This window comes from Pteropus medius, unplaced genomic scaffold (assembly GCF_902729225.1).
Source record: "Pteropus medius unplaced genomic scaffold, Ma_sr-lr_union100, whole genome shotgun sequence".
Taxonomy (NCBI): Eukaryota; Metazoa; Chordata; class Mammalia; order Chiroptera; family Pteropodidae; genus Pteropus; species Pteropus medius.
This window is the reverse complement of record NW_024342475.1, coordinates 4,427,852-4,453,762: the sequence shown is the minus strand read 5'-3', so window position 1 is coordinate 4,453,762 and position 25,911 is coordinate 4,427,852. Positions and strand designations below refer to the sequence as shown.

Genomic DNA, 25,911 nt, shown 5'->3' with positions numbered 1-25,911 from the left:
TGCCTGCCAGTGTACAAACACCATGGGAAAGGTTTCTGAGGGGCAGTGGATTTTAGATTTTTTTTTTTTTATCGAAATGCACATTAAGTAATACATTTAACATTGCACCAAACATTTATACACTACACACACACACACACACACTAATAACTTACAACTGAAACAAGTATAACTTATAACAAACTAAAGTTTTATAAAGTAATGCTTGTCTTACTGTATGAGATAGACTCTGAAACTTAGAAACAATGCTAGTTTCTACCCACTAAATTGGTCTCATGAACCACAGTTTGTACACCATTGTGGCTCACTTAAAGATAGGGATAGGGACAATTGCCATTGATTTCTATCCTCAAAGTGGGAAATGGTATTTTTATACTAAAATCTTAGAAGATAAGTTTTCTGTTATATAAATAAAATGGGTGAAAATAGGCAAATCAGTTATTCAAAAGAAAGAGTTGAAAATTTTACGCAGCACTCTCTCTTATAAAGGTAAAAAGGTTATGCAAAGAAAAATATGAGTACTACAATGCATTTTCTCTTATTTAAATTTATTCTGTATGATAAAAACATAAAATTATATATACATATATAAATAAATAGGTAGATTGGTAGATAAATGACGTACACACACATGCTATCACCTAGTGGGGCTATATGATAATTGGATTGAATCAAGCAACCAACACCAGACATCCTCTGAGAATAATTAAATAATCTTTAAATTTTTTCAATTTTCTTAAAGAAGGATTCCAAATGTTAGGAGCTTTGCAGTAAAGTGGAAAAAAATGTGATTTCTGTTTTCCACAAAGAGAGCTTGAATTATTCTCCTAGCAAAGATAATGATGCCAAGGTTTTGGCCTTTCCTATTCAAGGTGTTCAATGTGTCAAGTTTGCCTATTTTACTTTGGAGTCAAATTGGCTTTGGGCTTGCTGCCGGCTCCCTGACTCCCATTGGGTTTTGCCCTAGGAAAAGCCTCACTGCTCTTCTGCCCCCTCACATCTGGGAGAGTGCTTAGCATGAGCACAGGCACCCTTTGCCATGCTTTCTTAGCTCCACTTTGAATCAGAGGGCGGAGCTGCTAACGGCTGACTGAGGACTCTCAACAGGGTCTTCTCCCCAGAGACTTGCAGCTGTAGAGAGATGCACACAGTGGAGCCTCCAAAAGGTGTTGGGAGTTAAAATCTGTGTCTGAGGGAAGTGAAGAAGGGAAGAAGACATTCATTGTCTCACAGCTAAAGCCACTCCACCTATCCCAGCTTCCACCACTGGATTTTAAATGCACCTGCCCTCTGGAGATTTTCCTAGCGTGGTTGACAGAGCTGTCCCCTCCTTCTTGCCCCTGTTGCCACCTTATAGCTTCCATTGGATGGGGACCTGCTACAGAGACCCAGGGTGATGGCTCTGAGTAAAAGGGTCTGTAAGAAAACAGTGCAAAACTTCAAGGCAGGTATCATATCTCATTCCTTGTAATGTGGTAAACCACCACTTTTCTCACGTGTGCATGTGTTGGAAAAGCACAGTTTAGTACCTGTGGCTGCCTGTCCTTCCAGATGAATGAAACAGTGGACTGATGAGACGTTTGCTTTCTCTTCATTTTGTATACATGTTCTCTCGATAGCACTGTTGCAGGTTCAATTGAATGTGACCTTGTTTAGAAATAGGGTCTTTGAAAATGTAATTAGCTAAGATGGGTCCTTAGAGCAATCTTAATTCAATGTGACCAGTGTCCTTATAAGAGACATAGACAAATAGACAGAGAAGAAAGATAGCCATGTGAAGACCGAGGCAGGGATAGGGGTAATGCAAACCAAGGAATACCAAGGGTTGATGGCAGCCACCAGAAGCTAAGAGGAAGGGATGGAGCAATGTGTCATCAGGGCCATCTCCTCTGGAGCATGGCCCTGATGACACATTGATTCTGGACTCTAGCCTCTAGAATGGTGAGAGAATAGTGTTCTGTAATTTTAAACCACCTGCTTTGTAGTACTTTGTAAATTAAAAGCTTTAATTTTAGAGAATTGCCTTTTATTTGGGAGTATAACATTGTAACTAGATATTAGACCTGAATATAAGTTATTAAACATTATTCAGGTAAACTACAGACCCTTTAACACCCTTAACAATGCTAATACATGTTAGTACATGTTCTTTTCTTTAGAGCTTTTAGAAAATTTTAGATATGCACCAAAATTTACTCTCTAGCAGAAAGTACCTTAGATTTGCTTTCCTTGAATTATCATTAATTGGAATTAAAATATCAGTATTAAAATATCAGTCTAAGAATAATGGGAAAAGACTCATCTGTAAAGGCACAGTGTTTCAATTTGCATGAGATAGATCACCATATACTGGGACTTGAACAGCAGAGCTTGGCTGGCGTGTTTACCATGTTGCAGTGTTGCTATGGCAACATCAAACCAATGAATGGACCACCTCCCAGAGACAGGGAGGTGAGTAAGTGTGAAATTGATTCAGTTGTACGCAGGAATATACTCAAGCTAAATTTGTCAGGATAAAATTTCTGGTAGGAAACTGCATTTTTAATTACATAGACATGATGAATATAATACTAAATATTTACTTTGGATAGTCTAGTAAAATGGTATTTGAAAATTAAGTGAATTATGGAAATTTTATGCTTTTTGTGTATGCTTTGCACTTATTTCAAGTAACACTGATTTTGTTTTTTCTTCATTTAAGTTGATGTTTACAGCAGAATTTTACATTGGAGATGAATATTTTAAGTTATGTACTCTTGATATTAAATTGCTTTTATTTGCTCATTTTAGATTAACATGCTTAGATAAATGACTTTTTAGGGAAACATAAATGAAGTATGTTTTTATTTTTAGATAACATTCGTAAATGTAAATTAAATTTTGTATTGAATAGTATGAAATAGCATAAGTAGCACAAATCAGTCAAAAATAAACAAGTTAATATTTTAATACTTAAGAGGCCACGGTCAGACTCTATAAAAATAATTCATTCACAAGACATATTATTTGTGTTCAGAACTCATTGTTAGCATGCAGTTATACAATGTTACTCTGTGTACAAAGTATGTCTTGAACTTGGTCAATGTCATTCTTTATGATAAGTGGCTTATTTCAAATAATCTGATAAAATTGATACAATTTGCTTCCTTTCCTTTCTTATAATACATATTCTAAGCTTTGTCTACCGCATGAGGTTGCTGGAAACACTATAGAATAGAGAAAGAAATATCTGTGTCGTGGTAAATACTGAAATGCCTCTATCTAATATTAAATGTTGTTTATTTTAAGAAAATGTGTTAGGCGTAATCAATTTGAAATTAGAACATGTCTAATCTCAGGGGACACTTACATACTAAGAGCTGTCTATTTTCCCATTAGTTCGACTTGTGTAACAGAAGAGCATGACTTGTTTACATAACAGAAACCAATATTTGCTCTCTTTTATTCTCTTGGCATAGACTTCCAAGGGCAATGTTTGCCTGATCTTGGCAAAACCCTTGCTGATGATGCATTTTGTTCTTGGGCAATAAAATGGAACTCTAAACTAAAGCAGTGCTGCTTGAGTATTTTTACGACTTTCCAGTAGTTACATGTAGATCTATTGATTTTTCTTGTGAAAAGATAGAAATGTTTTAATAAAAGCCGAGGTTAGATATTATAAAATGTGTTCTTTTTTGTTTCATGACCTAAAACAGTGATCATACACTGATATTTGGAGGCACTAGCATATTAACATGATGCTGTAGATCAAATTATACTTTGGGCTGAGTCACATGTGTATCCATTTCTATGTAAGTGTTATTACATATTTCTTATATGTAAACTTATCAAGAGCTGTGAACACCCATAGTTAGTGAAAAATGTGTATTCAAAATACCAAATAAGACAGGCCGCTTAAGCTAGTAAATCAAATAAATTCTCAGGTGCAAAGTCACTTTTGGGATAAAAGTATTTTTTCTGATAGAAAGGTAGTAAGCCTTTTCAAAATGGAATCTCAGAAGACAGGAAAATATTTCTAAATACAACCTCAATTCATTAATATGTTTAATGGCATTTCTGAATCAGGACTCTGTAATCAACTAAATTTTCTAGTTTTACTTGCCCAAGTAAGCTATTCCGCGGAAGGTATCCAACTGTCAGAGAACATAAGAAAAGCTAGGAAGAGTAGAAAAAGTATTATTCATTTTAAAATGACTGCCACAATACACAAAACCAAAAAGAATAATTTGATAGAGATTTTAAGATTATGACAATATACTACTGATGATAAAGAAACATTATGTGAACTACTTAGTGTACTTGCATTTTAAAAACAGTTTTATAGACAACTGTGATACTATTTTGGCATACTTATATGGACCAGTGCCAGTCCATGAATTCGTTTGGTTATTGGTTTGTAATAAGTACAGGCATTGACAGAATGTGCCTGGAAATATCGGATCAATTAGGCACTGCTATAACACTCCAATTGCATGATCAGGGCACATTTAATTAATATGAACCAGATATGTCATTGTTGAATATGTATGATACGTTGCAAGTGATGTGGGCTGCCTACTTCAGCAGGAGCACACATATTTTTTACCACTTTATTGAGGTATGATTGACATGTAAAAAGTGGTAGATATTTTATGTATACTACATAAAATATATCATTTTATGATATTTTATGTATAAGTTTGGGAGATAAGGATACCCCTGTGAAACCATCACCCAAATCAGGGTCATTGACATATCCATCTCCTCCCAAAGTTTCCTCCTGCCCTCTTTGTTATTATTATTGTTGTTGTTATTTTTGTGTGTGTGGTAAGAACAGTTAACATGAGATCTACCCTCTTAACAAATTTTAATTATACAATACAGTGTTGTTATCTATAGGCACTATGCTGTGTAGCAGATCACCAGAACTTATCTTGCATAACTGAAACTTTATACCCTTCGACCTTCACTTCCCCATTCCGCCCTCCCCATAGTCCCTGGCAATCACCATGCTACTCTCAGCTTCTATGAGTTTGACGATTTTAGATTCCATATATAAGTGAGATCATACAGTATTTGTCTTTCTGCGTCTGACTTATTTCATTTAGCATAATGTTCTCCAGATCTATCCATGTATGTAGTTGCAAATGACAGGATTTCCTTCTTTTTTTAAGGCTGACTAATACTTCATCATATTTTTTAAATTTATTCATCCGTTGATCAGCATTTAAGTTCTTTCCATGTATTGGCTATTGTGAATAATGTTGCAATGAATGTGGGAGTGCAGATACTGTGTTAGGATCCTGATTTCAATTGCAGGATTGTGTATTTATCTGTAATTATTATTTTTTAAATGAAAGATCATTCATGCAGATAATTTAAGAAGCAGTGTAGGGGTATAGGCCAAGAACTTATTTCTTTCAAAATGTCCAGTGTCTTAATTTTATAGCTATAAACTATAACATATTTAACTCAGATGAGAAAATAATTCTGATTCTCATGATGAACAACAAGAACAATTACAAAAAAAAGTGCTACTTACTGAGTACTAAGTATATTTTGGGTACCATGTATGGTTCTTCACCTATATTATGTTACTTAATTCTTAAAACACTCCCTAAAGTAGGTGATATAATTCCCATTTTTAGAGGTGAGGAAAATTAAAATGTAGGATGGTTTTGTTGCTTACCTGAACCTTTACATAAGTGGTAGATCTGGAATTTCGGCATTTTTCTAAATCGTAGGATCTCCTCACTACCCTGATGAGAAAGAACTGTTTAATTGAATGGATACTTGAGATAAAATAAGTAGGAGAGACAAGGAACAAGGAATTTCAAAGTGTGAGCAAAATGTTATCTGTAGATATGGGGTTTGGAGACCATCAGGTATGTTTCAGGATGGTAATTAGAGCAATTCAACCAGGGCAGAAGGCTACTGAATGTAGAATATTAGAAAATAACATGGAAAAAAGGTGGAAATGTAGCCAGTATGTGGAGGTTTTCAAATGTCAAAACTTGGACTTTATAGATGATAAAGAAAATTGAATATTTTTGAACCAAAAATTTCCACAGAGAAAGAGATTTTAGGAATTTATTTTTAATATAAGTTGGATTAAAGAGAAACTAAAAATAGGAGAAAAGGTGAGGAAGTTATTAAACAGTCTAGCCTTGAGTAACTAAAATAAAGAATCAGGATGATGAAATTAGAAATAGAAAGAGAAGAACAATTAAGAGAAAAATCAAAAAGAATTGATGAAACTTGATGAGGGAATATGTAGAAAGAGGGAAATGTAGATACCAAATTCAGAGTTTTGAGCCAAGACTCCTGGAAAAAGATTTCTTGGCAGATCATGGGAGTTGGTAAAGGAGAGGAGTTTTGTCAGCCAAGGTGACAAGATATATGTGTTACCTGGATTGAAATGCAGCAAAAACTGTAGGTAAAGATGGCCAATAGACATTTGAAAACGTGAAAAAAAATTTGGGCATGGAAAAGGCTATAAAGAAATTTTGTGATTACCTGTAAATTATTAAAAGAACCACAAGAAAGGCTATTCATGGCACTACAAGTTTTATGTAATAAAATGAAGAGAACTTGATGAATGAAACAATATTTCTGAAATTATGTTATGGAGCATATTAAAACATGAAAGAACCTGGCTAAGTCAACTTTTGCTTAAACATTTTTATTAAGTTATAATTCACAAACCATGAAATTTACCCCTTTAAAGTGTACAATTCAGCAATTTTTAGTGCATTCATCGTTATGCAACCATCACCACCATGAATTTTAGATTTCCAACCCCTACCCTAAATCCGCATAGCCATTAGCAGCCAATCTCCATTCCAATCCACCTACTCCCCAACTCTAGGCAACCACGAATACACTTTTCTGTCTTTACTTTTCTTGCCTAGACTAAACATTTCATATAAATAGGAACAAACGTATGACCTTTTGTGAGCAACTTTGTTCACTTAGCATAATGTCATAATGTTTTCAAGGTTCATACTTGCAGCGTTGGGGCATATATCAGAACTTCCTTCCTTTTATCGCTGAGTCGTATTCCATTGTAGGAATGTAATTTACGTTTCTCTTTTTATGAACTTATTGGTATATCTTTTTTGGGGCGAAATGTGTATTCAAATTCTTTGTCCATTATTTACTTGGGTTGCCTTTTTTATTGTTTATTGTTGAATTGTAATGTTTCTTTATATATGCTGCATACCAGTCCCTTATAAAATGTATTTTGCATGTATTTTCTCTCCTTATGTGGGTTGTCTTTTCTCTTTATCGATAGTCTCAACTGCACAACAAAAGTTTTGTATTTTGTTGTAGTCCAGTATATCTTTCTTTTGCCACTTGTGCTTTGGCTGTCATATCTGAAAAACATTGCCTAATCCAAAACCACAAAGATTAACCCGTACTTTTTTTCTAAGAGTTTTTTATTTTTATTTATTTATTTTTTAATTTAATTTTATGATTAGTTTCAAGTATGAATTACATTGATTAGACATTTATATAGTTTATAAAACGGTCCCCCTAATTGCTCCTTTTCCCCTCTGACTCTCCACCTAGCCATTACATTACTGCTAACTGCATTCTCTCTTTTACATTTAAGTCTATGATCTACATTTTAGATAATTTTTGTGTATGTTGTAAGTGATTCTTTTGCATGTGGCTACCTGGCTGTCCCAGTATCACTTGTTGAAAAACTCTTCCTTCCGTCTTTGCACCATTGTCAAATTCAGTTGACCGTAAATGTAAAGATTTTTTTCTGGACTCTCGGTTCTATTCCATTGATCTATATATCTATACTTATGCTAGTACTGCATTATCTTGACTGTAGCTGTTTAGTAAGTTTTAATACTGGAAAATATAGATCTTCCAATAGTGTTCTTCCTTTTAAAGTTGTTAATGGCTAATCTTGGTCTCTTGCCTTTTTATATAAATTTTATGATCAGATTGCCAATATCTTCAAAGAATTTAGCTGGAATTTATATTGAACCCTATAGATATTTCTGGGTTTATATTGAACCCTGTAGATATTTCTGGGGGATTATTACCATCCTAAAATACTAAAGCTTTCAATCCATGAACATGGAATGTTTTTCCACTTATTTCAATCTTGAATTTCTTTCAACAAGGTTTTATAGGTTTCAGTGTACAAATATTGGATTTATGTTGTTTATCTCTAATAGTTTTATTATTTTTATTGTAAATAGAATTGTCTTAACTTTATTTTGATTTGTTAATTGTTAGTAGTTAGAGATATGATTGATTTTTTTATGTTAATCTTGTATCCTACAAATTTGCTGAACTCGGTTATTAGTACTAGCAGATATTTTATGTGGATTCTTTAGGATTTTCTATATACAAGATCATGTCTTTTATTAATAGAAATAGTTTCACTTCTTCCTTTTCAATCTGGATGCCTTTTATTTCTTTTTATTGTCTAATCGTCCTGGTTAAAACTTCCATTACAATGATGAATAGAAGTGATGAGAGCAGACATCTGTGTCTTCTGATCTTCAAGGGAAAACTTTCCAATTTTTATTGTTGAGTATGATGTTAGCTGTGGGTTTCTTGTAGATTTCCTTTATCAAGTTGAGAAAGTTCCCTTCTCTTCTTAGTTTTCTAAGTGTTTTTTACAAGGAATGTTGCTGGATTTTGTCGGATGTTTTCCTTTGCTTATTGTAATGATCATGTATTACTGTCCTTTATACTATTAATGTGATGTGTTGCATTAATCACTTTTCATATGTTAAACCAACTTTGCATTTCTGGGATTAATTCTACTTAATCACGTTGTATAATCCTTTTTACATGTTTCTACATTTAATTTGTTGATATTTTGTTGAGGATTTTTTGCATCATATATTCATAAAACACCTGTCTGTAGTTTTCTTTTCTTGTGATGTCTACCTGGTTTTGGTAATACTAGCCTAATAGAGTGAGTTGAGAACCATTTCCTCTTCTTCCATTTTTTGGAGGTATTTATGAAGAATTCACTTCTCCCTAAATGTTTGCTCTAACTCCCAATGAAGCCAAAAGGGCCTGGGAAGTTAACATTTAAGACTCTTTTTTCTTAACCGTTTGTCTACTCTGGGCACAAAAGTCTGAAATACTTTATAAGTTTCACCAAATCCGTGTATATATCTGATATAATACGGAGAAGGCTTATTTAGTTCAGGACTTTATAAAAATTTTTAAAAAATACATTGAGAGTGACCAAATCTGTTTATGATTATAAATGGCATGGTGGTGGCTAAGAGCTTGCCATTTTGCTGGTGTAGATATCTATTATTCTGTTTTGCGGCTAGGCAAAACAGTGTTTCTGTACTGAGTATTCAGTGTTTCTGTACTGAGATTGGGGCTTTCCTTTGGGATGGATGGCTATTATTTTGAATTAAAACACCTCTTAGGTCTATCAAGCACTTGCTTTAAGTTAGCTTTAAGGACAGAGCATTTATCAAAAACATTCTAAGGAGGTCTAAGTTAACACTGACAAGTTAATATAATTTTGGTTTTTGGAATAAGTAAATATGAGTAAGTAAAGGTCTGATTATTTTAGGTTTAACATTACGTAGGCAAAAGGAGGAAAAAAAGATATAAAAAGGCCAAGTAGTTTGTGCTGCATTTCCCACTATTTTTTCCTTCAGGCTATAAGAAAATACTTCTTTGATGACTGAATCTCTGTGAACTGTAGAAGTCTAGGAGTTGGCTCACCGGCTAAACATAAGAGGTTCCAGTGAAGATGAAAGCAAGGAGATCAGAGGATGGCTCAGAAGTGAGGATTAGTCCCGGGAGGAAGAAAAGACAAAATTGTCAAGGTTGGTGAACTGTTGAGAGTATAAAAAATAAAACAAGTGGTTCCAAATCTGGGAAGATTGCAGATGTTTGCCTCCTGACCTTGAAATTGATTTGAGAAATTTCTAAAATGATAAAAGTCTAATCAGGAGCATTGTAGGAAATTATAATTTAAGGTTATCAGTTGTATGTTGAGAATAAAAAATATTTTTTAAAATTTCAAATATGCAGGACATGGAAGAACAGAGAACATACCCCATTGTAGGTTTGTAACCTTGCATTTGTGTGCATGGGTTTGTGTGTACCTCAAAACAAAACTAAGTAGTAAATATAGTGGTTTTATATTTTTAAAAACAAAGATATTTCATGTAGGTGAATGCAAATACTAATGTTCTTAAAATTTGCAGGGTTGATTTTGAAATAGAAATGTTGAGCTTGACAGTTCTTTCCTGGCATATTATATTATTCCAGTTTTGTCATGCTCCTTCCAACATGCTAACATCAGCAAGGCAGTATTTTCTCTCTGAAGACCTCAGTTTCAGCTCCAGACTCTCTACCAAACTTCTACCCAAACTCTAGAGATCACGGCTGTGTCTTACAGTTGCCACCTCTGTTTGATACCTTAGTATTTCTTTTTTATCTTTTCAGTCCTTGGATGTCTAACAATCAGTTCTTTGTATCTGATTCCCTTGAGACATCAACTGGTATGGCTCTGTCTTCTGATAGGTGTAAACACACTGACCCTTCTCCTGTCTCTTTCATTTACATCATGGAAATAAAGGGTGCTTCATGATGAATTCTCTTACCCTGCGATGCTCTAGGGAGCGAGAGGAGAGGGGAAAGGTTAAGATCTTTCACCTGGACAGGAGGTTAATACTTGGATCACATCTAAGAAAGTGTGCTAAATGAGTAAAGTGAATCATATCCAAGAAAATCATCAAAGCAAAAGGCTAGAGTACTCGAATGGATCTCAGCAAGCCCTGTGCTCCCATATGTCAGGAATTGCAACACCTAGAATATTGAAGATTGATTTTCTGGGATATTAGTGAACCTTCAGGAACATGCTGAGGATTGTTCTTCTCTGGTGACTTGTATTCGGGAAGCAGGGAATACAGTCATGATGCTCGGAGTAGTTAATAATGAGAATTGGGGGTCTAGGGAAAGCACAGGTGAATATTATACCACTCATTAGAGAAGTAAGGAGAGATAAACACAGTGGAATCCTCATAGGCTGCTGGCCATCATGGGACTTGGGAACACAGTTGTGGCCCACACCCCATGACGTTCTTTATTTGTAGTTAAGGTTGGATAGCTTCATTGGTGTGGATGTAACTAGTATCTTTTGACTATGTCTTTTAGAGTCTTTCCACCAGTCACCACTGCCTTCGAGACACGCTTAATAACTAAAATTAGAAACCATAAGAAATTTGGTATCTATAAGGATAATCCCAAAGGGCAGTGACTTGGAGCCTAGAAGAGAAGCAGGAGATGTAGGATTAATGCTGCTAATTCAATGCTTATAAATGCTAAAAGCAAGTTTTGGGGTGTATCTCCAGAAAAAGAGATGCTATATAGAAATTAAGAAGCATAACCATTGTTTGAGCATTTTAATTGATGTTAATATCTGATGGTACCTAACAAATATTTCACACCAGTGGTTATAGTGACTGCTATCGTAGGTAAGATAACTTGAAGTCGTTGAGGTTTATAATCAAGTGGTTTGAGATTCATGGTAACTTATAGATAAAGTAATCTATATGAAATTGATTCATTTTCCATTTTCCTGATTGGAAAATCATATAAGTAAAATATATAATAAGTCCGTATTTTACCCTTAAATATGTAGATAATAAAAAGGAGTCAAATAGCATGTCCATGCAGGTAAACAGAAACTGTAAATTGATGAATTTCCACGATAACTTTTTAATTTAGTTTTCTGAAATTTTTTCTTATAATCCAAGCTCATATCTATCTCTTTATATTTATATATTATTTTTTACTAGATTGTAGTCTCTATGGGGGAAGGACAACATTTTTTATTCTTCAACATAGTTCTTGATTGTCACTTTTTTGAAATAAATAAGTGAATTTGAGAAAGTATTATCCTATAGAAACTATAAGTGATTTGATTTTTTTGAGGCCAACTTGCAGATATATGTATTTTTTTAATTTTTAAATTTTCTTTTTTTAAAATTTATTTTTATATTCAATTTATTGACATGGCATTGATTAATAAAATTATATAGGTTTCAAGTACATGATTCTATAGTACATATCTGTATAATGCATTGTGTGTTCATCACCCAAAGTCAAATGTCTTTTTGTCACCATATATATGACCCCTTTTACCCTTTTCTGCCTCCTTCCTTTTCCCTCTGGTAACCACTAAACTGTTGTCTGTGTCTATGAGTTTTTGTTTGTTTGTTTGTCTGGTTCATTCGTTGCTTTCAGTTCCATATTCTACATATGAGTGAAATCATATGGTTCTCGACTTTTCCTCTCTGACTTATTTTGCTTGGTGTGTTCTCAAGATCCATCCATGTTGTCACAAATGGCAGTATTTCACTATTTCTTATGGCTGAGAAATAGTCCATTGTGTATGTGTACCACATCATCTTTATCCAGTCATCTATTAAAGGACACTTCAGTTGTTCCCATGTCTTGGCCACCACGAATAATGCTACAGTGAACATCGGGGTGCATATATCTTCGCAGATAAATGTTTTCAGATTTTTGGAGATAGATACCCAGGAGAGGGATTGATGGGTCATGTGGTAATTCTATTCTTAATTTTTTGAGGAGGCTCCATACTGTTTTCCATAGTAGCTGTACTAATTTATATTCCCACTGGCAATGTATGAGGGTTGCTTTTCCCACACAACCTCTCCAACACTTGTCATTACTTGTCTTGTTGATTATAGCTATTCTAGCAGGTGTGAGATGGTATCTTATTGTGGTTTTGATTTGCATTTCCCTGATAGGTAGTGAAGTTGAGCATCTTTTCATATATCTGTTGGCCGTTCGTATGTCATCTTCTTGGGAGGCAAATATGTATTAACATCAATGTTATTGGATTATATGAATAATAGTGGTAGAGCAATAATAACAATAATAATATGCAAAAGGAAATAGTTTTTTGAGCTCATTTTTCCCTGTAGCCACCAGCCCTCTGGCACTTGCTGAGAAGTGGTTAGAGTTAGCAAGGGCATACTTGTTACCTTGAAGTTCTCCAAATTCTGGCTCAACGCAAGGGTATCAGTCTAGCTACTTTCACAAGGTGGACACTGTTGCTAAAAAAGGGCATAGAAGTATTTGAAGTAAATATGTATTAATAATTTGCCTTAGATACTTATTTTGAAATATCTAGTTATGTAGACATTAGTAAGCAAGTGTTCTTTGTTCTTTTCTATCCAGACTTTTGCTGTCTAAATAGATTTGCAGAAAATTTTCTACATTGGATTTTGGAGGAAATTATCCCTTGTTTTTCACTGTCACAAACTGAGGAACTGAATAAACATAAAAATATATTCAATACCAATACATATTTTATATTATGCATCCTTGATTATTTAGCCTAACAATATAAAGGAGTTTGGATAAATGTGAAAGAGAGGGTGGTAGATATGGGGAAAGGCTGAGAAAGAATATCTTAGAAAATATTCTATATTAGTGTATATAATTATTTGAAATAAAAGCAATGAGTATATTTAAAGAAAACTCTAATAAGTTAGTGGTGTAATGTTATTTTCTATTTACACTGAGAAAGTATAAGTAACTTAGTGTGTACTTCAGCAAAAAAAGTGTTTAGATATTGAGAATAATTTATAAGCTTACAAGTATAAAAGGAAAGACTTTAATTGAAAAGTTAGATTTTTTTATAAGAAACAATTTATAAACTTATAAGTGAATAAAGAAAGACTTTAATTTAAAAATTAAATTATATAAGCTACCACGTAAGACCCCACAGTTCCCCTGCATGCCTCTTCCATTAACCTCTCCTGTTTACTGCCACACACCCTAGTCCATCAAGCCTGTTTGCATCTCACCTGCTAATTCCCATCTAACAATGGGTGCTGCACGTGTCATTTCTTACTTGGAATGGCTTTTCTCTAGTTGGAATAATTCACTCATATCAGAAAATTTTTAAATAAAATCAGTAAAGGAGTTCTAATTAACACTATGGTTTGCATATACTGAAATACTTAAATGTAAATGTACACCTGAACATATTGATGAGGGGCTTTTCTGAGTATGGGTCCACATGTTGGCAGTCTATTTCTTCATTGAATCACACCTATATTACATGCCTTGTGATTTACAGACTTAAAATTCTTCAGATTGAAGTAGAACTAAAACAAATGTGTGCAAAAATTTTGACTGCAGTGTCTTCCTAGGTTTTATGAATTTCTCCTTGAGCATTTAAAATTGTTTATCCAACTAATCGGACAGTGTTCTTTTGAGCAACTTTGTACTCACAAAGTATTAAGCTTAATTTTCATAGTAATAACTTCATCTTTTTTGTACCTAATTCATCTGTTAATTGAGTTAAGTATATAACCATAACAAATATAAATGGCATATCCAAATGTGGGACTAAAGGTAATGCGCTCTTGGTAAGCTCATATTTCTACAGATGGGCATAGAATTCTTTGGGTAGATTGGATAACCAGCTAGTGGCAGTCTGTACCCAGGATGTCACCAACAACGATTAGGCTGTTTTACTAAGGGAATGGAGAGCATATAGAGAAGGGAAATCAGTTAAAAACTTCTCCTAGAGTAGCTACTTATTTTGCACAGTTTAGCAATCTAGAAAATAATATACAAACATATTTAACATTTAGACTGTATAGATATTCTAAGAATAATGAGGAAAATAAATGTGTATAAATTGTTTTATAAGACTTTAACAGACATCTTTCTTTCCAAAATACAATTTCAATTCTTTTGGAAAAATAAACATGAGACTAAGATTCTAAATTATTATATAAATTATAATATAAATTAACTTTATATTGGATAAATTCATAAATCCATGTGGATGCATATAATTAGTACAATAAATATAATCATTTTAGGGCATCACTTTTGGAGTATCTATTTTAGTTGAGTGAAAAGAGGTACAAGAACTTACTGAGATTATTTATGATTTATTAAAACAATATAGCAAAAAGGAAAAGTTTATCTAATACAAATTTCTAAATGTAGAATCACATTCTAGTAATGTGAATATCATTAGAGATTTTGGTTTAAATTCTTTTGGACTGTCAGAATCCTAAGTCATATACAGATTGACATACACATATAATATGCAAGCTAAATTGAAGAAAATATTCAAGTTCTATTGCTATCTGATTCTTGTTCAGAGGTATTTTCAAGTAAATGAGGTATATTTTTTCTGCTTATAAACCTTCCCCCTTCTTCTTGCTTATTTTTGTATAAAATACCTATATTTTTTATTATCATGTCCCCACTAGTTACTCTTTCTGCTCTTTCTCACAGGGTTGCTCTAGGCAATATTATGAAGTAGGCAAAGTATGTCAACACTATTAGAATCATTTGAAGTTGTTTAGATTCTTCTGGCATTCACAATAAGTTTATTGAACTAATGCATATTCATTATTTCCATTTGAGAGACTGTAAATTATTTAGAAATATTCAATAATGTATTTTCTGTGTACCATTAAGGCCATTTTAAGGTTAGGTGAATACTTAACATTTTTACTAATTTGGAAATAGTTTTTATGTAAATTAGTTCAGATTCCCCAGTACTTTTCATCATGATGGTTTGATTTTTGAGACCTTCATTGATGGTTTGTCAACTATTTCAGATTTAAAGAAATGATGGAAGGTAGTGAAAATATACGAAACTCAGTGATAAAACACCACTGAGTCATTTTTACCTTGATCTTGACCTCACATCTCAGTTTGTTTCTGTCCTATCAAGTTCCACAGTAATGTGTTGAGCCTCTTCTACACAAGGAATTCACATAGACACTGGAAGTACAAAACGAAATAGATATACTTTCTAAAATTCAGGATGTTTTTAAGGATGAAAAAGATGCTTTAACCAAGAGAGACAGGTGACAAACCCCTACTCAGCATCCAGCATACCCCCAAACAGCCAGGGGAACAAGAAAGACATTTAAGCAGAACATTTCAATTCACAGTGTAAACAGTAGGAAACAGTGCTGTGGGGACAGATAGCAGGGGCAATTGCCACGCATTCTTGTACACTGTGTTGGAGATGGCTTCTGTCATGTGACTGCTGCGTTGAATCTTGAGGGATGAATAGGGTGAAATGAGTGTGTGTGGAGGGGGTGCTACAGAGGAATTAAGGGAGAGGTGAATATCCCTTCATACAAAGGAAGATAAGCTTGTGTTAAGGAACACTACAGTGCATGCAGTCATTCCCTAAAAGTTTATGAATGGTTTTGGCAGGAGAAGAATGATGAAAATATTACCTATTTGTTGATCTCTAGGATTATAGAGTCATCCACCCCAGTGGGATCATTTATGGAAAATCAGTTTAAAAAACACTAAATTGCAATATTACCATAAATACTCAGCTTTCAGGTTGATATTTTAGATTCAGAAAATGTTAAAAGTCAAGTTTATGAGTAAATATTGAAATAGTAAAGAAAGCATTCAAAGAGAAACAATATTTGAAGATTCGTATAATTATATGGTGTGTGTTTTGGCTATTACATCTTAAAATGAAAGGAGCAATAGTGATTATCTTGTTTTCATTTCTGCTTTTTTTTTTCAGAAATAGATGTAGCGCTTTCTTTTGTACTCATTTATTTTCTTCATATTTTTGATCAAAGATGGTACTCAATATGTAATATAAGAGCTACTTTTTGGAGCAAATCTATAAATCGTCCTGGAGATGGAAAAAAGACCCATACATCAAGTTGACAAGGTTGATGGCATTATTCACTGTGATTCCTTTATTCAGATGCAAAGAGTTCTAGAAAAGAGTTTAGTCAGAAAAGCTTTCCTGATACATGATTGGATGGCTAAAACTTTAAAATTTTGGGTTTCAGTATGAACACTACAGGTAAACATAATAAACTCGAAATATTATAATCCAGTTATATATCACTATTTTTGAATAGTTAGAAAAGTGGTAGATTTTATTTTTGGGACTTTTTCAGAGACGAATTTATAATAATTTCAAATAAAACCGTGGTATGTATTATTGCATTTATATGAACAAATACAGAAGAGGATTTAATGAAATGAAAATGCATCTGTTGACAAAGTATTGGAATGATGAATGATAATAATTTACTCATTTCTGGATTTTGTATTGCTCTGTAACTTTTCTAAGTTACAAAGCTGTTTCTGGCACAATGTAGAACATTTGGAAAACAAACACAAGAAAAATGAAGGAATTAAAACCACTGTCAGTATCACCAGGCAGAAACAGTAACTGCTAGTTTTCTGGTAGCTATCGTCACTCTTTTTACAAAAAAGATATTTTATATATAAGATGTACATAAAGTTATGTATTTTTACATAAAGTTATGTATTTTTACATAACTTTATGTAAAAATGGAATCATGCCTTTTGGTAACTTGTTTTTTCACATTACTTATTGTACTATTGTTTGATGTAATTTAATAATACTTTAAAACCCTATTGAGAAGTCATTATCAAAAGATCAGTAATTAAGGATCCAAAGGAAGGAGTGACTCTCTGAGATTTATTTTCTATGAAAATTATTTTCGAATCAGTTTTAATACATTAATTGGATAAAATTATTTGTATTGTCTATGATTTCTGATCGAATAGTATTTGAAGTCAGATACATGCTTATTAGAACAACTTTAGACAAAATTTGTGACTTATAGCAATTATCATTAATCATGACTTACTGTTTTTAAGGGGAATAATAAATTTAATTCTGGTTTTAGAGATTGTCCAATAGAGGTATAATTTTTCCATATATTTAAGGTGAAATCTGAGATTCGATGAATTTTCCCTCCTTAGTGTTATGTCAGATTTGTTATTTAGTTATAACCAAAACATTAATTTTCTGTTGGAGTTCATGTTTGAACTGAGAGTAACAGGGAACATTGGGAAGATATTTTAAAGGTGGTCATTAATCAGATATATTTGAAGTTAGATTTATATTTTGATAAAAATCTAAATAATTATTTTCTCAAAATTCTTTTAAATCAAAAGATGGAGCAATAGTTCAATTTCTATTTATAATAATGCTTAATCTTCAGCTAATTAAATTACATGACACTCAGTTTGTAAACTGAAATACATGAATTTTTGGAGAATTTGATAAGTTAACATGGAAGTGTTTTTACAATTGATCCTGGCACAGAATACTCACTCAATTAACACTATTTTAAATAAAATTACATTTAAGAAAGGTAATAACTTATATACTTATATATGTGATACATACATGAAATATACCCCCATATCCCAGATATAGTAAGAAAAGATTATTAGAATATACTAATTTATAGTAAATGAATAAAGAACAATACATAGATTTAAATTAAATTAAAATTAACAAAAAGAAGTTTATAGATGACCATTTTATGCTGAAAATATTGAAATAAAGAAATAACCTTTTTTAAAAATTAAAATCTGTGCTCGCTTTGGCAGCACATATACTAAAATTAGAACTATAGAGAAGAAGAGCATGGCCCCTGTGCAAGGATGACATGAAAATTTGTGGGCCAAAAAAAAAAAAAAATCTCCTTTATCTAATTTTTTCTTTTCAGAAAATATTCTCATCCTTATAACAGTTTAAATTAAAAATTATTATAAGAAATAAGCTGAGTACTATTAAAGCTCCATTTGGCAAGCTGAAGGATTAAGTAATCTATCCAAAGAAACATAGCAAGTAGAAATTTGGATTCTCAACTCCCTCCCTAGAAATAAATATAAAATTATAAATGTTCTTTTCCAGTAGACACTTGCTCTTTGCAGAGTAATAGCCATTATATAGCTAATGAACTAAGGGCCTATTAAGGCTCTTAGTTATCATGGCAATGTGATAGTTCACCTTACTTAAATAGCACACAATGTTATATTTGAAGGGTTACGTGTGTTTCAAAATTTTATACATTTTGAATTAAACAGTAAGTGTTAGCAATATATTTAGATAATTTATTCTATAGATTAGGAATAGGATTTGAATTAAGATTTTGAAGATGTCCATTGTGAGGGAGCATAAAGCTGAGGTTAGTATTTGCTAATTCTCTGTTCTACTGAGAATAATGGTTCATATGTAATTTTTGTCCATCATGCAATTCCATATAACTATAACCAATTTTTCACATTAAAATTCTGTTGGAAGTGAAAATGATCTCCTATAACACCTAACTCTATTTCTAAAACACCAGGTTATTGTAACTAACTATACAATCAAATGATGTTCTAAAAGCAGCCTAAAGCTATCATACACCTGTAAGCAGAGATTAACATCTGAGCCTTAAGTCAGCTTTCTCAGAGAGAAACAAATACATCTGAATAGCCAGGACCTGAAGTGCACAATTTTTTTTTTCTTACATAACAATGTAAATAAATGTAAATGTACTGCAGAGTATCTGGGAAACAAAGAAACTATCTAAACAAGGACAGACATTTTAAAAAATGGCCTGCAGTTCCATCACTCGGGAATAATAACCTTTAACATCCTTTTGGAAAGCTTATATATTATACACACATATTAAGTTTACATGGTAGGGTTATCCTGTATATGGAATTCTTGTGTATACTCTGCTTCTCAGAGTATTAAATGCAATATGCTCAGCTTTTCGTGTCTTGAAAGGAATGATACTTGTGTGTTACGATCACCACTTTGTTTGGGAAAGGGAAGTTTTCCTAATTTGTGCTTTGACAAATGTGGTTATTTTCCAGGCTGTGCTGATCACAGAGATTGTGCATACGGGAAATATAGTTTGTTCTGCAGTATTTCTGTAGCAAGAGCAGGCTTATATACATTTATTAGAAGTTATAAAAAGAATACAAAGCAAGACAGAAATCAGAGAGAAAACTATACTGAAGAAAAGAGAGAAAGAGAATAGACTGCCTCGCTTTCAAAAAACTCTGGCCCCCAAAACTAGAAAGATCATTACAACAAGAATGAAAGTCAAGAAGGTACTGAGTTACAAAGATATTTTTATATATATAAAAATATATCTGCCAATAGTTCCACTTCACCTTTTCCAGAAACAAGTTGGGATTGTACTTTCTAGGCCTTTTGTGATTGGGCCTCACCATGTGATGAGTTTGCACAAATGAGATGAGAGAGAATGTGTTAAATGTCTTTTCCAGGGCATGTCACTCACTGTGGTGTGAGGCCTTGTACATTCATTTTCCTCTCACATGGTGACTGGCAACATTCAAGCATTAATTGAATGGAGACCCCCCTGCCCACCTCTCACAGACATGTGACATGAAAGACAAAGAAAGTGGTTGTTTTCAGCCACTAAGATTTGGGGTCGATATCACCATAGCATAATGTGCCCATTCTTACTCATAAAATGATTTAGTTTATGGATTGTGTGTACAACATTTTGGAATAAATATTGACTAAATGTGTACCCTTTAATATTCAATCATGAAAAAGACATTGGGAAGGTGTTTCAGAGGCTGAGGCAGAGGCTCGAGTAAGGTGAAGCCAGCAGTACTGGTAGAGTGGATTAAAACTATATTTACTATGTATTTCAGGTTTGAGGGCTAGTCCCCGATTGTAGCTATTGTCATTGCATAATTATTAATAGTAACTTCTTTCCCTCTCAAGGGTCCTGTTTGGATGATGAATTATGACATAGTTTTGCAAAATCTCATGTTGATTTCTTTATTCGTATCTTTTCTTATTGAACAGGTTATATGATTTGTTTACAATTATTAACCTGATTAATATGTTTTGGTACACTTCCATATTAGTATTTTATTTCTCACATTTAATTATGCTATATCTTAATTTACTAGCTCCTAGTATTTTCATTAATGCACTATTTATTTTCCTTTGGATTATAATATACCGGTATTTCTTTAGCTCCTTACTTTATACCATTTTGTAATAAGCAGTGAATTTTATTATTTTCTGAAAGTTTTATTAATTTAGCCAGTAATCATAACAACAAAGCAAATACCTATAAAATTATCTTCAATCCAAAAAAGAAAATGACACCTAATATTAGTCATTTAAGTTTTTCAAAGTATTTTCTATGGTTCTGGGTCTGACTATATATATTGAACACCCCATTCTTTTTTTTTCTCTTATTTCCTTGTTTTTATGTTTTACCTGGAAATTACGTCTTTTTGTTTTAAAAGTTTATAAGCTATTACCAAGTGTTTTCTGGAATCACAGCTCTGGAAAATTGGGGGCAATTTGGAGAGATTAGTCCAGATACATTATATTAGTCCTACATTATATTCTCTTTGGAGCAAAATTAGAGAGATAATGTGGTGGACAAGATTTAAAAACAGTGTTAAGATATCATGAACTTACTCAGTTTAACTTCCTAAGCTCAAATTTCTTCAGTTTAATTCTTTCATATACACTTTCTTTCTTAATCTTTCTTTACTTTTATATCGAAATATCCGTAATGAATATATATAGGAATAAATATTTCATAATCTGTACTGTGCCTGTTTAAAAAAATCATCAAATACCTATAATCATATTAATGTGAAAGTTTTGTGTTCTTTTTTTTTCATGGTGACATTGGTTAGCAAAATCCAATAATTTTCAGCTATACCTTTTAACAGTAAGGCATATATATATTTATACTGTGTAGTTTTGGGTTCTTGAAAGCTATTATCAAAAAGCCTCTGTTTTCCAAACAGCATTTTTTAGTATAGATTAAATTACCAGGATATTTTTTCCAATGCATACTAAGAAAGAAAATATAAACATTGCATTTAAAAATATTTCTCATCTTTGTAAAGAGCTGTAAAATCTAAGTGTTACAGTGGTTCTCAGCCCTTGCTATGCACTAGGATTACCTGAGAAGTTTTTAAAGCATAGTGATGCCTGGTTTTACACCTAAAGGGTCAGATTTAATTGGTTAGAGCCCAGCATTGATGTAATTTTGAAAATTTCCCAATGATTCTAATGAATGAAAATTTCCCAATGATTCTAATGAATAATCAATACGGAGAAACACAGTTTTAGTGAATCCAAATTTTTGGTGTGCACACGATTTTGTCTCCAAGAAGATATTTTGAAGCCATAATCTCTGGTACCCCTGGACCGTATTTGGAAATAGGTTTTTTGCAGATGTAATTAGTTGAGATGAGGTCATTCTGGAGTGTGGTGGGCCCTAATCCAATGACTGGTGTCCTTATAAGACGAAGGAAATTTGGACATAGAAACCACACAGAGAGGAAAATGCCTCGTGACAACATAGAGTCAGAGGAGACACAAAAGCGATAAGGCCCACTGAAGATTGGAGCAATGCAACTAGCACCCAAGGAACACCAAGGATAGCCAGCCACACTGGAAACTGGAAGAGGCAAGGAGGTCTTCTCCCCTAGAACTTTTCAGAGACGGCGCAACCCTGCCAACACCTTGCTTTTGGATTTCTAGCTTCCAGTCCTGTTGGAATGAATTTCTGGTGTTGTAAGCCTCCTGGTTGTGGGGCTCAGTTATGGCAGCCCTAGGAAACTGATGAATTGTATTATGGTCATTTGTCGAATTCATTAAAAATAAAGATGATCATCCCCTACTGTACAAGTACTTAAACTGAATCTCTGGGTGTAGGTCATGGGTTGCTGAATTTTTCTCTTAGTTTTCTCTTCCTTTGCCATCTGTGGGCCAGCAGTGTTGATAGAACCTGGGCTTTTTGGAAAAGCATCTCAGGTCCTCCACCAGATCTGAATTTAATCTGCATTTGAACAAGCCCTCCCCCCCCCTCCACTCCCCACCCCCACTGATTTCTGTGCACTTTGCAGTTTGAAAAGCTTGCCTGGAGCAGATAATTAGGTACCTCAAAGTGTGGGCTTGGTTGTTATAGGCAAGAACAAAATTTTTAAGATTAGTAAGAGCTACAGTCTTCCAGGAAATGTAGTTAGTTGATAAGAACAGTAGTTTTAACTAAACATAAAGGAAGAGCATACTGTATTTGAAATCATAGTTGTAAATTGAGTTCAACAGAAAATATTGAATCACTTGCTTTTTAAAAGAAAAAGAAATCTGGCATTCGGTGTCATAAATGGTTAATATCTCCATCCTTTTATCTTGAGTCCTAGGCTATTTTTTTCCTTTTTCCTTTTTAGCTTACAGTCAATGACCTTTCATAATGATTGGAAGGAAACATAACAAAACGAATTTCATGACTCATTTTTCCTGACAGTACTGGACAATGCTTTAGAGGGAAAAAAAGTATTTGGGTTTGGGTTTTACTGTTGTTGAGCCTTCGTTTGTATGTTAACGGCTTTCTCTTTTTTCTTCCTTGTCCTTTTCACTGTGTAAATGACCTACTTTGAAGTTTCAAATAAAAAGAAGTTAAATGGGCTTTTATTTGGCTCTTGATTCTGTCTTTTTCTAGCAAATTTGGAAAAGGTCCTGACTTTGAGTATAACATGGCTGAGTGCGGAGAAGAAAAGAAAGAGCTTTTCCTGTCTTCTGTCTTTTTACTGGTGCCGAACTTGCTCTAAGGGAAAGCAACAAACCTGCCAATATTTGTACTCTGTGAATAGAAGCATTTGAGTGAAAAAAATTAAAAAAACAAAAAAAAGAAATAAAAGATATTTACCTAATTTTTGAGACAAAGGTTAACAAACCTTTAAGGGAGCACATTGTGATTGCATGCGTGTGTGTGTGCATGTGTGTGTGTGTGTGTGTGTGTGTGTGCGCGCGCGCATGTGTATAGTTATCTACTGTAGGGGAAGAAAAACAATTTTCTTCTACTCCCTTGAGTTCTTAGCTATGACCCCTATAATAAAGTAAAGACAACAAGAGAAAAACAGAAGTTTATTAACATGTATACCTCATGTATATACCAGGGAAAAATTAGTAATTCAAAGAGGTGACTTAGAATCCAGGATTAAATATCATCTTAATAGGGAAAGAGGAAGGAGGCTTCTTGGGAAAAGCAAGAGATTTTTAGAAAAGATGAATGGGCCCTTAGAAGAATAGGAAAAAATGCCTGGAAGATGACTAAACTGAGGTCCGTAGTCTGTCCCTGATGTCCTTAATTATCCATTTGGCTTTACTCAACATTTTTAGTCCATGTGTACGGGAAACATCGCTGGCTCTAGCAGAGCAAGAAGCTGATTCTAATGAGGTTTCAATAGCGGAAATACAAATCCAAAATAAATATAGTTTGTGACAAAGTTGTGTGGATGTGGTGTCCACTTCTAGTATCCTTTCCTCTGATAAAAGTGCATCTTGCTTGGTTGATGAAACTCCCATATTTGGGGCGGGGGGTGTGATTTATGACACTCAAGATCCTTTGGAGAATCTGTCTTTAGGCAGATAAGGGGAATTCAGAGAAGGGTCTCTCTGCATCTACTGTTTTGCAAGTGCCTACAGCTCAGAACAATCAACATAGCAGAGGGGCCTAATTTTTTAGTGGGGGTAGCATGACTTAAACTCCTACAGTCATCTATTGGGGTGGCACATTCTACTACCTTTTGCTACATAGGATTCATTCTACCTTCAGTGTTTTGCTATGAGCATGTGGTCATTCTCAATCAGGTTTGATGGTACAAGGTTGTTTTTTAATATAGAAACAAAATATGCTGCTCTTGAAACAGAAGACTTTCATATAATTTATTTATTTAAATTTGTAAGCCCTCGTACTACTTTTTTAGAAGAAATAATAACTATAATTTCTTCAAAATATAATATCCTGTCTCTCCGTAGAGTTATATTTAAACTAAAAAAATGTATTTTATTTTGAACGTACTTTATTTATAGTGAACATGGATGGAATACTACATTTTTTACCTTGTAATATAAGGATATTCACACAACTATCATTTCACTGTTATCTAATAGGGGGATACTTTTTTTCTTAAAATCGATGAGTAAATGAAGAGTAATTAATTAAGGGCGCATATAATGCTTAAGATGGACTGACAACACCTTGTGATCAGAGAATGTTTTTTTTAGCAGTTATTTAATATCAACGCAGCAGAGAGAGAGAGAGAGAGAGTAAAATAAACTAAAAACTAAAATACTCAGGGAACTGTTCTAGAAGATTGTAAAATCAAAATATAAGTTTCAATGCTAGTATGATTTAAACTGTATTACAGATGCAGAAGGAATGCTGGAGTTGGGTTAACCCAACAGAACAGAGTCCTGGTGAAGGATTTTGGGGATGAATTACCTGGATGCAAAGTTAAAGGGACAGGCATGAGCTGCAGCTGAGAATGCAGAGTCTCCTTGATCTGGTCACATCTAAGACAGCATTAATGACAGTGAGGAATACAGACTGTGGTTGATATAGTGGCATATTTTGACCTATGACACTGGAAAGTTGTTACCTAGAGCACTGGACAAGTGTGGGCTTGTCTAGCTTGTGAGGGATTTGCTAACTCCAGTCCAGTCCCTGCTTTCCTCAGACCTTACCTATGAATCTCATAAACCCACTTGACCAAGATCAGGGGTCGCTAATCCTCCTCAAACACCGATAAAGAGGTCACACTTAGAGTTTTACTGCACAAAGATGTCTACTGGGCTCCTAATATTGGACAGCAACTCAGGCCTCCTGTCCAGTAGAAGTATTTCACCCTCACTTATCCTCTGAAGAAAGTAAAGTGGGCTCTGCCATCCGGGAGCTGCCCAGAATGCACAGCTAGCCTACTGTATTCTTCAGCTGAAAATAAACAGTTTTGCTAGACACCAACATCAGACACTCTGTTTATGGTGGATCAAGACAAAAATGAGATCCCTCCATTATCCTATAAGAATATAGACAAAAACATGAACATAATTCAAGCCACAGAAATGACCAGATATCCCCCATGTTGGTCTATGTGAGTGATGCTGCTTCTTGACCAACTGTAGCTTTACCTTTGCTCTAGTTTTCCGTCCTAAGCGATAGATTTATTAATGCGCAGTCATAGAATTAACCCAATGTTCTGATATCATCTGATTCAGAGAAAAGCTGTGCTTCCTGGAATCCACTCCAAAATTATCTC

At 33.7% G+C, this 25,911-nt stretch overlaps 1 protein-coding gene and 1 non-coding gene across 7 annotated transcripts in view; both read left to right on the top strand.

Moving 5' to 3' along the window:
- The window catches only part of MYO16 (myosin XVI), a 513,348-nt gene that overhangs the window by 49,204 nt on the left and 438,233 nt on the right, over positions 1–25,911 (top strand). For 5 of the 6 annotated variants that reach the window (XM_039866287.1, XM_039866291.1, XM_039866293.1 and 2 more), the window contains exon 2: positions 9,636–9,806. The exons of the other annotated variant lie outside the window; for it this stretch is intronic. In XM_039866287.1, the coding sequence (XP_039722221.1) occupies positions 9,731–9,806 (76 nt within the window). In that variant the 5' untranslated portion in view covers positions 9,636–9,730. The remainder of the gene's footprint in view (positions 1–9,635; positions 9,807–25,911) is intronic. 6 annotated transcript variants of the gene reach the window in all.
- LOC120605379 (U6 spliceosomal RNA) lies at positions 18,396–18,500 on the top strand. The gene has a single exon (XR_005653624.1). It is a non-coding gene; the product is annotated as a U6 spliceosomal RNA (small nuclear RNA).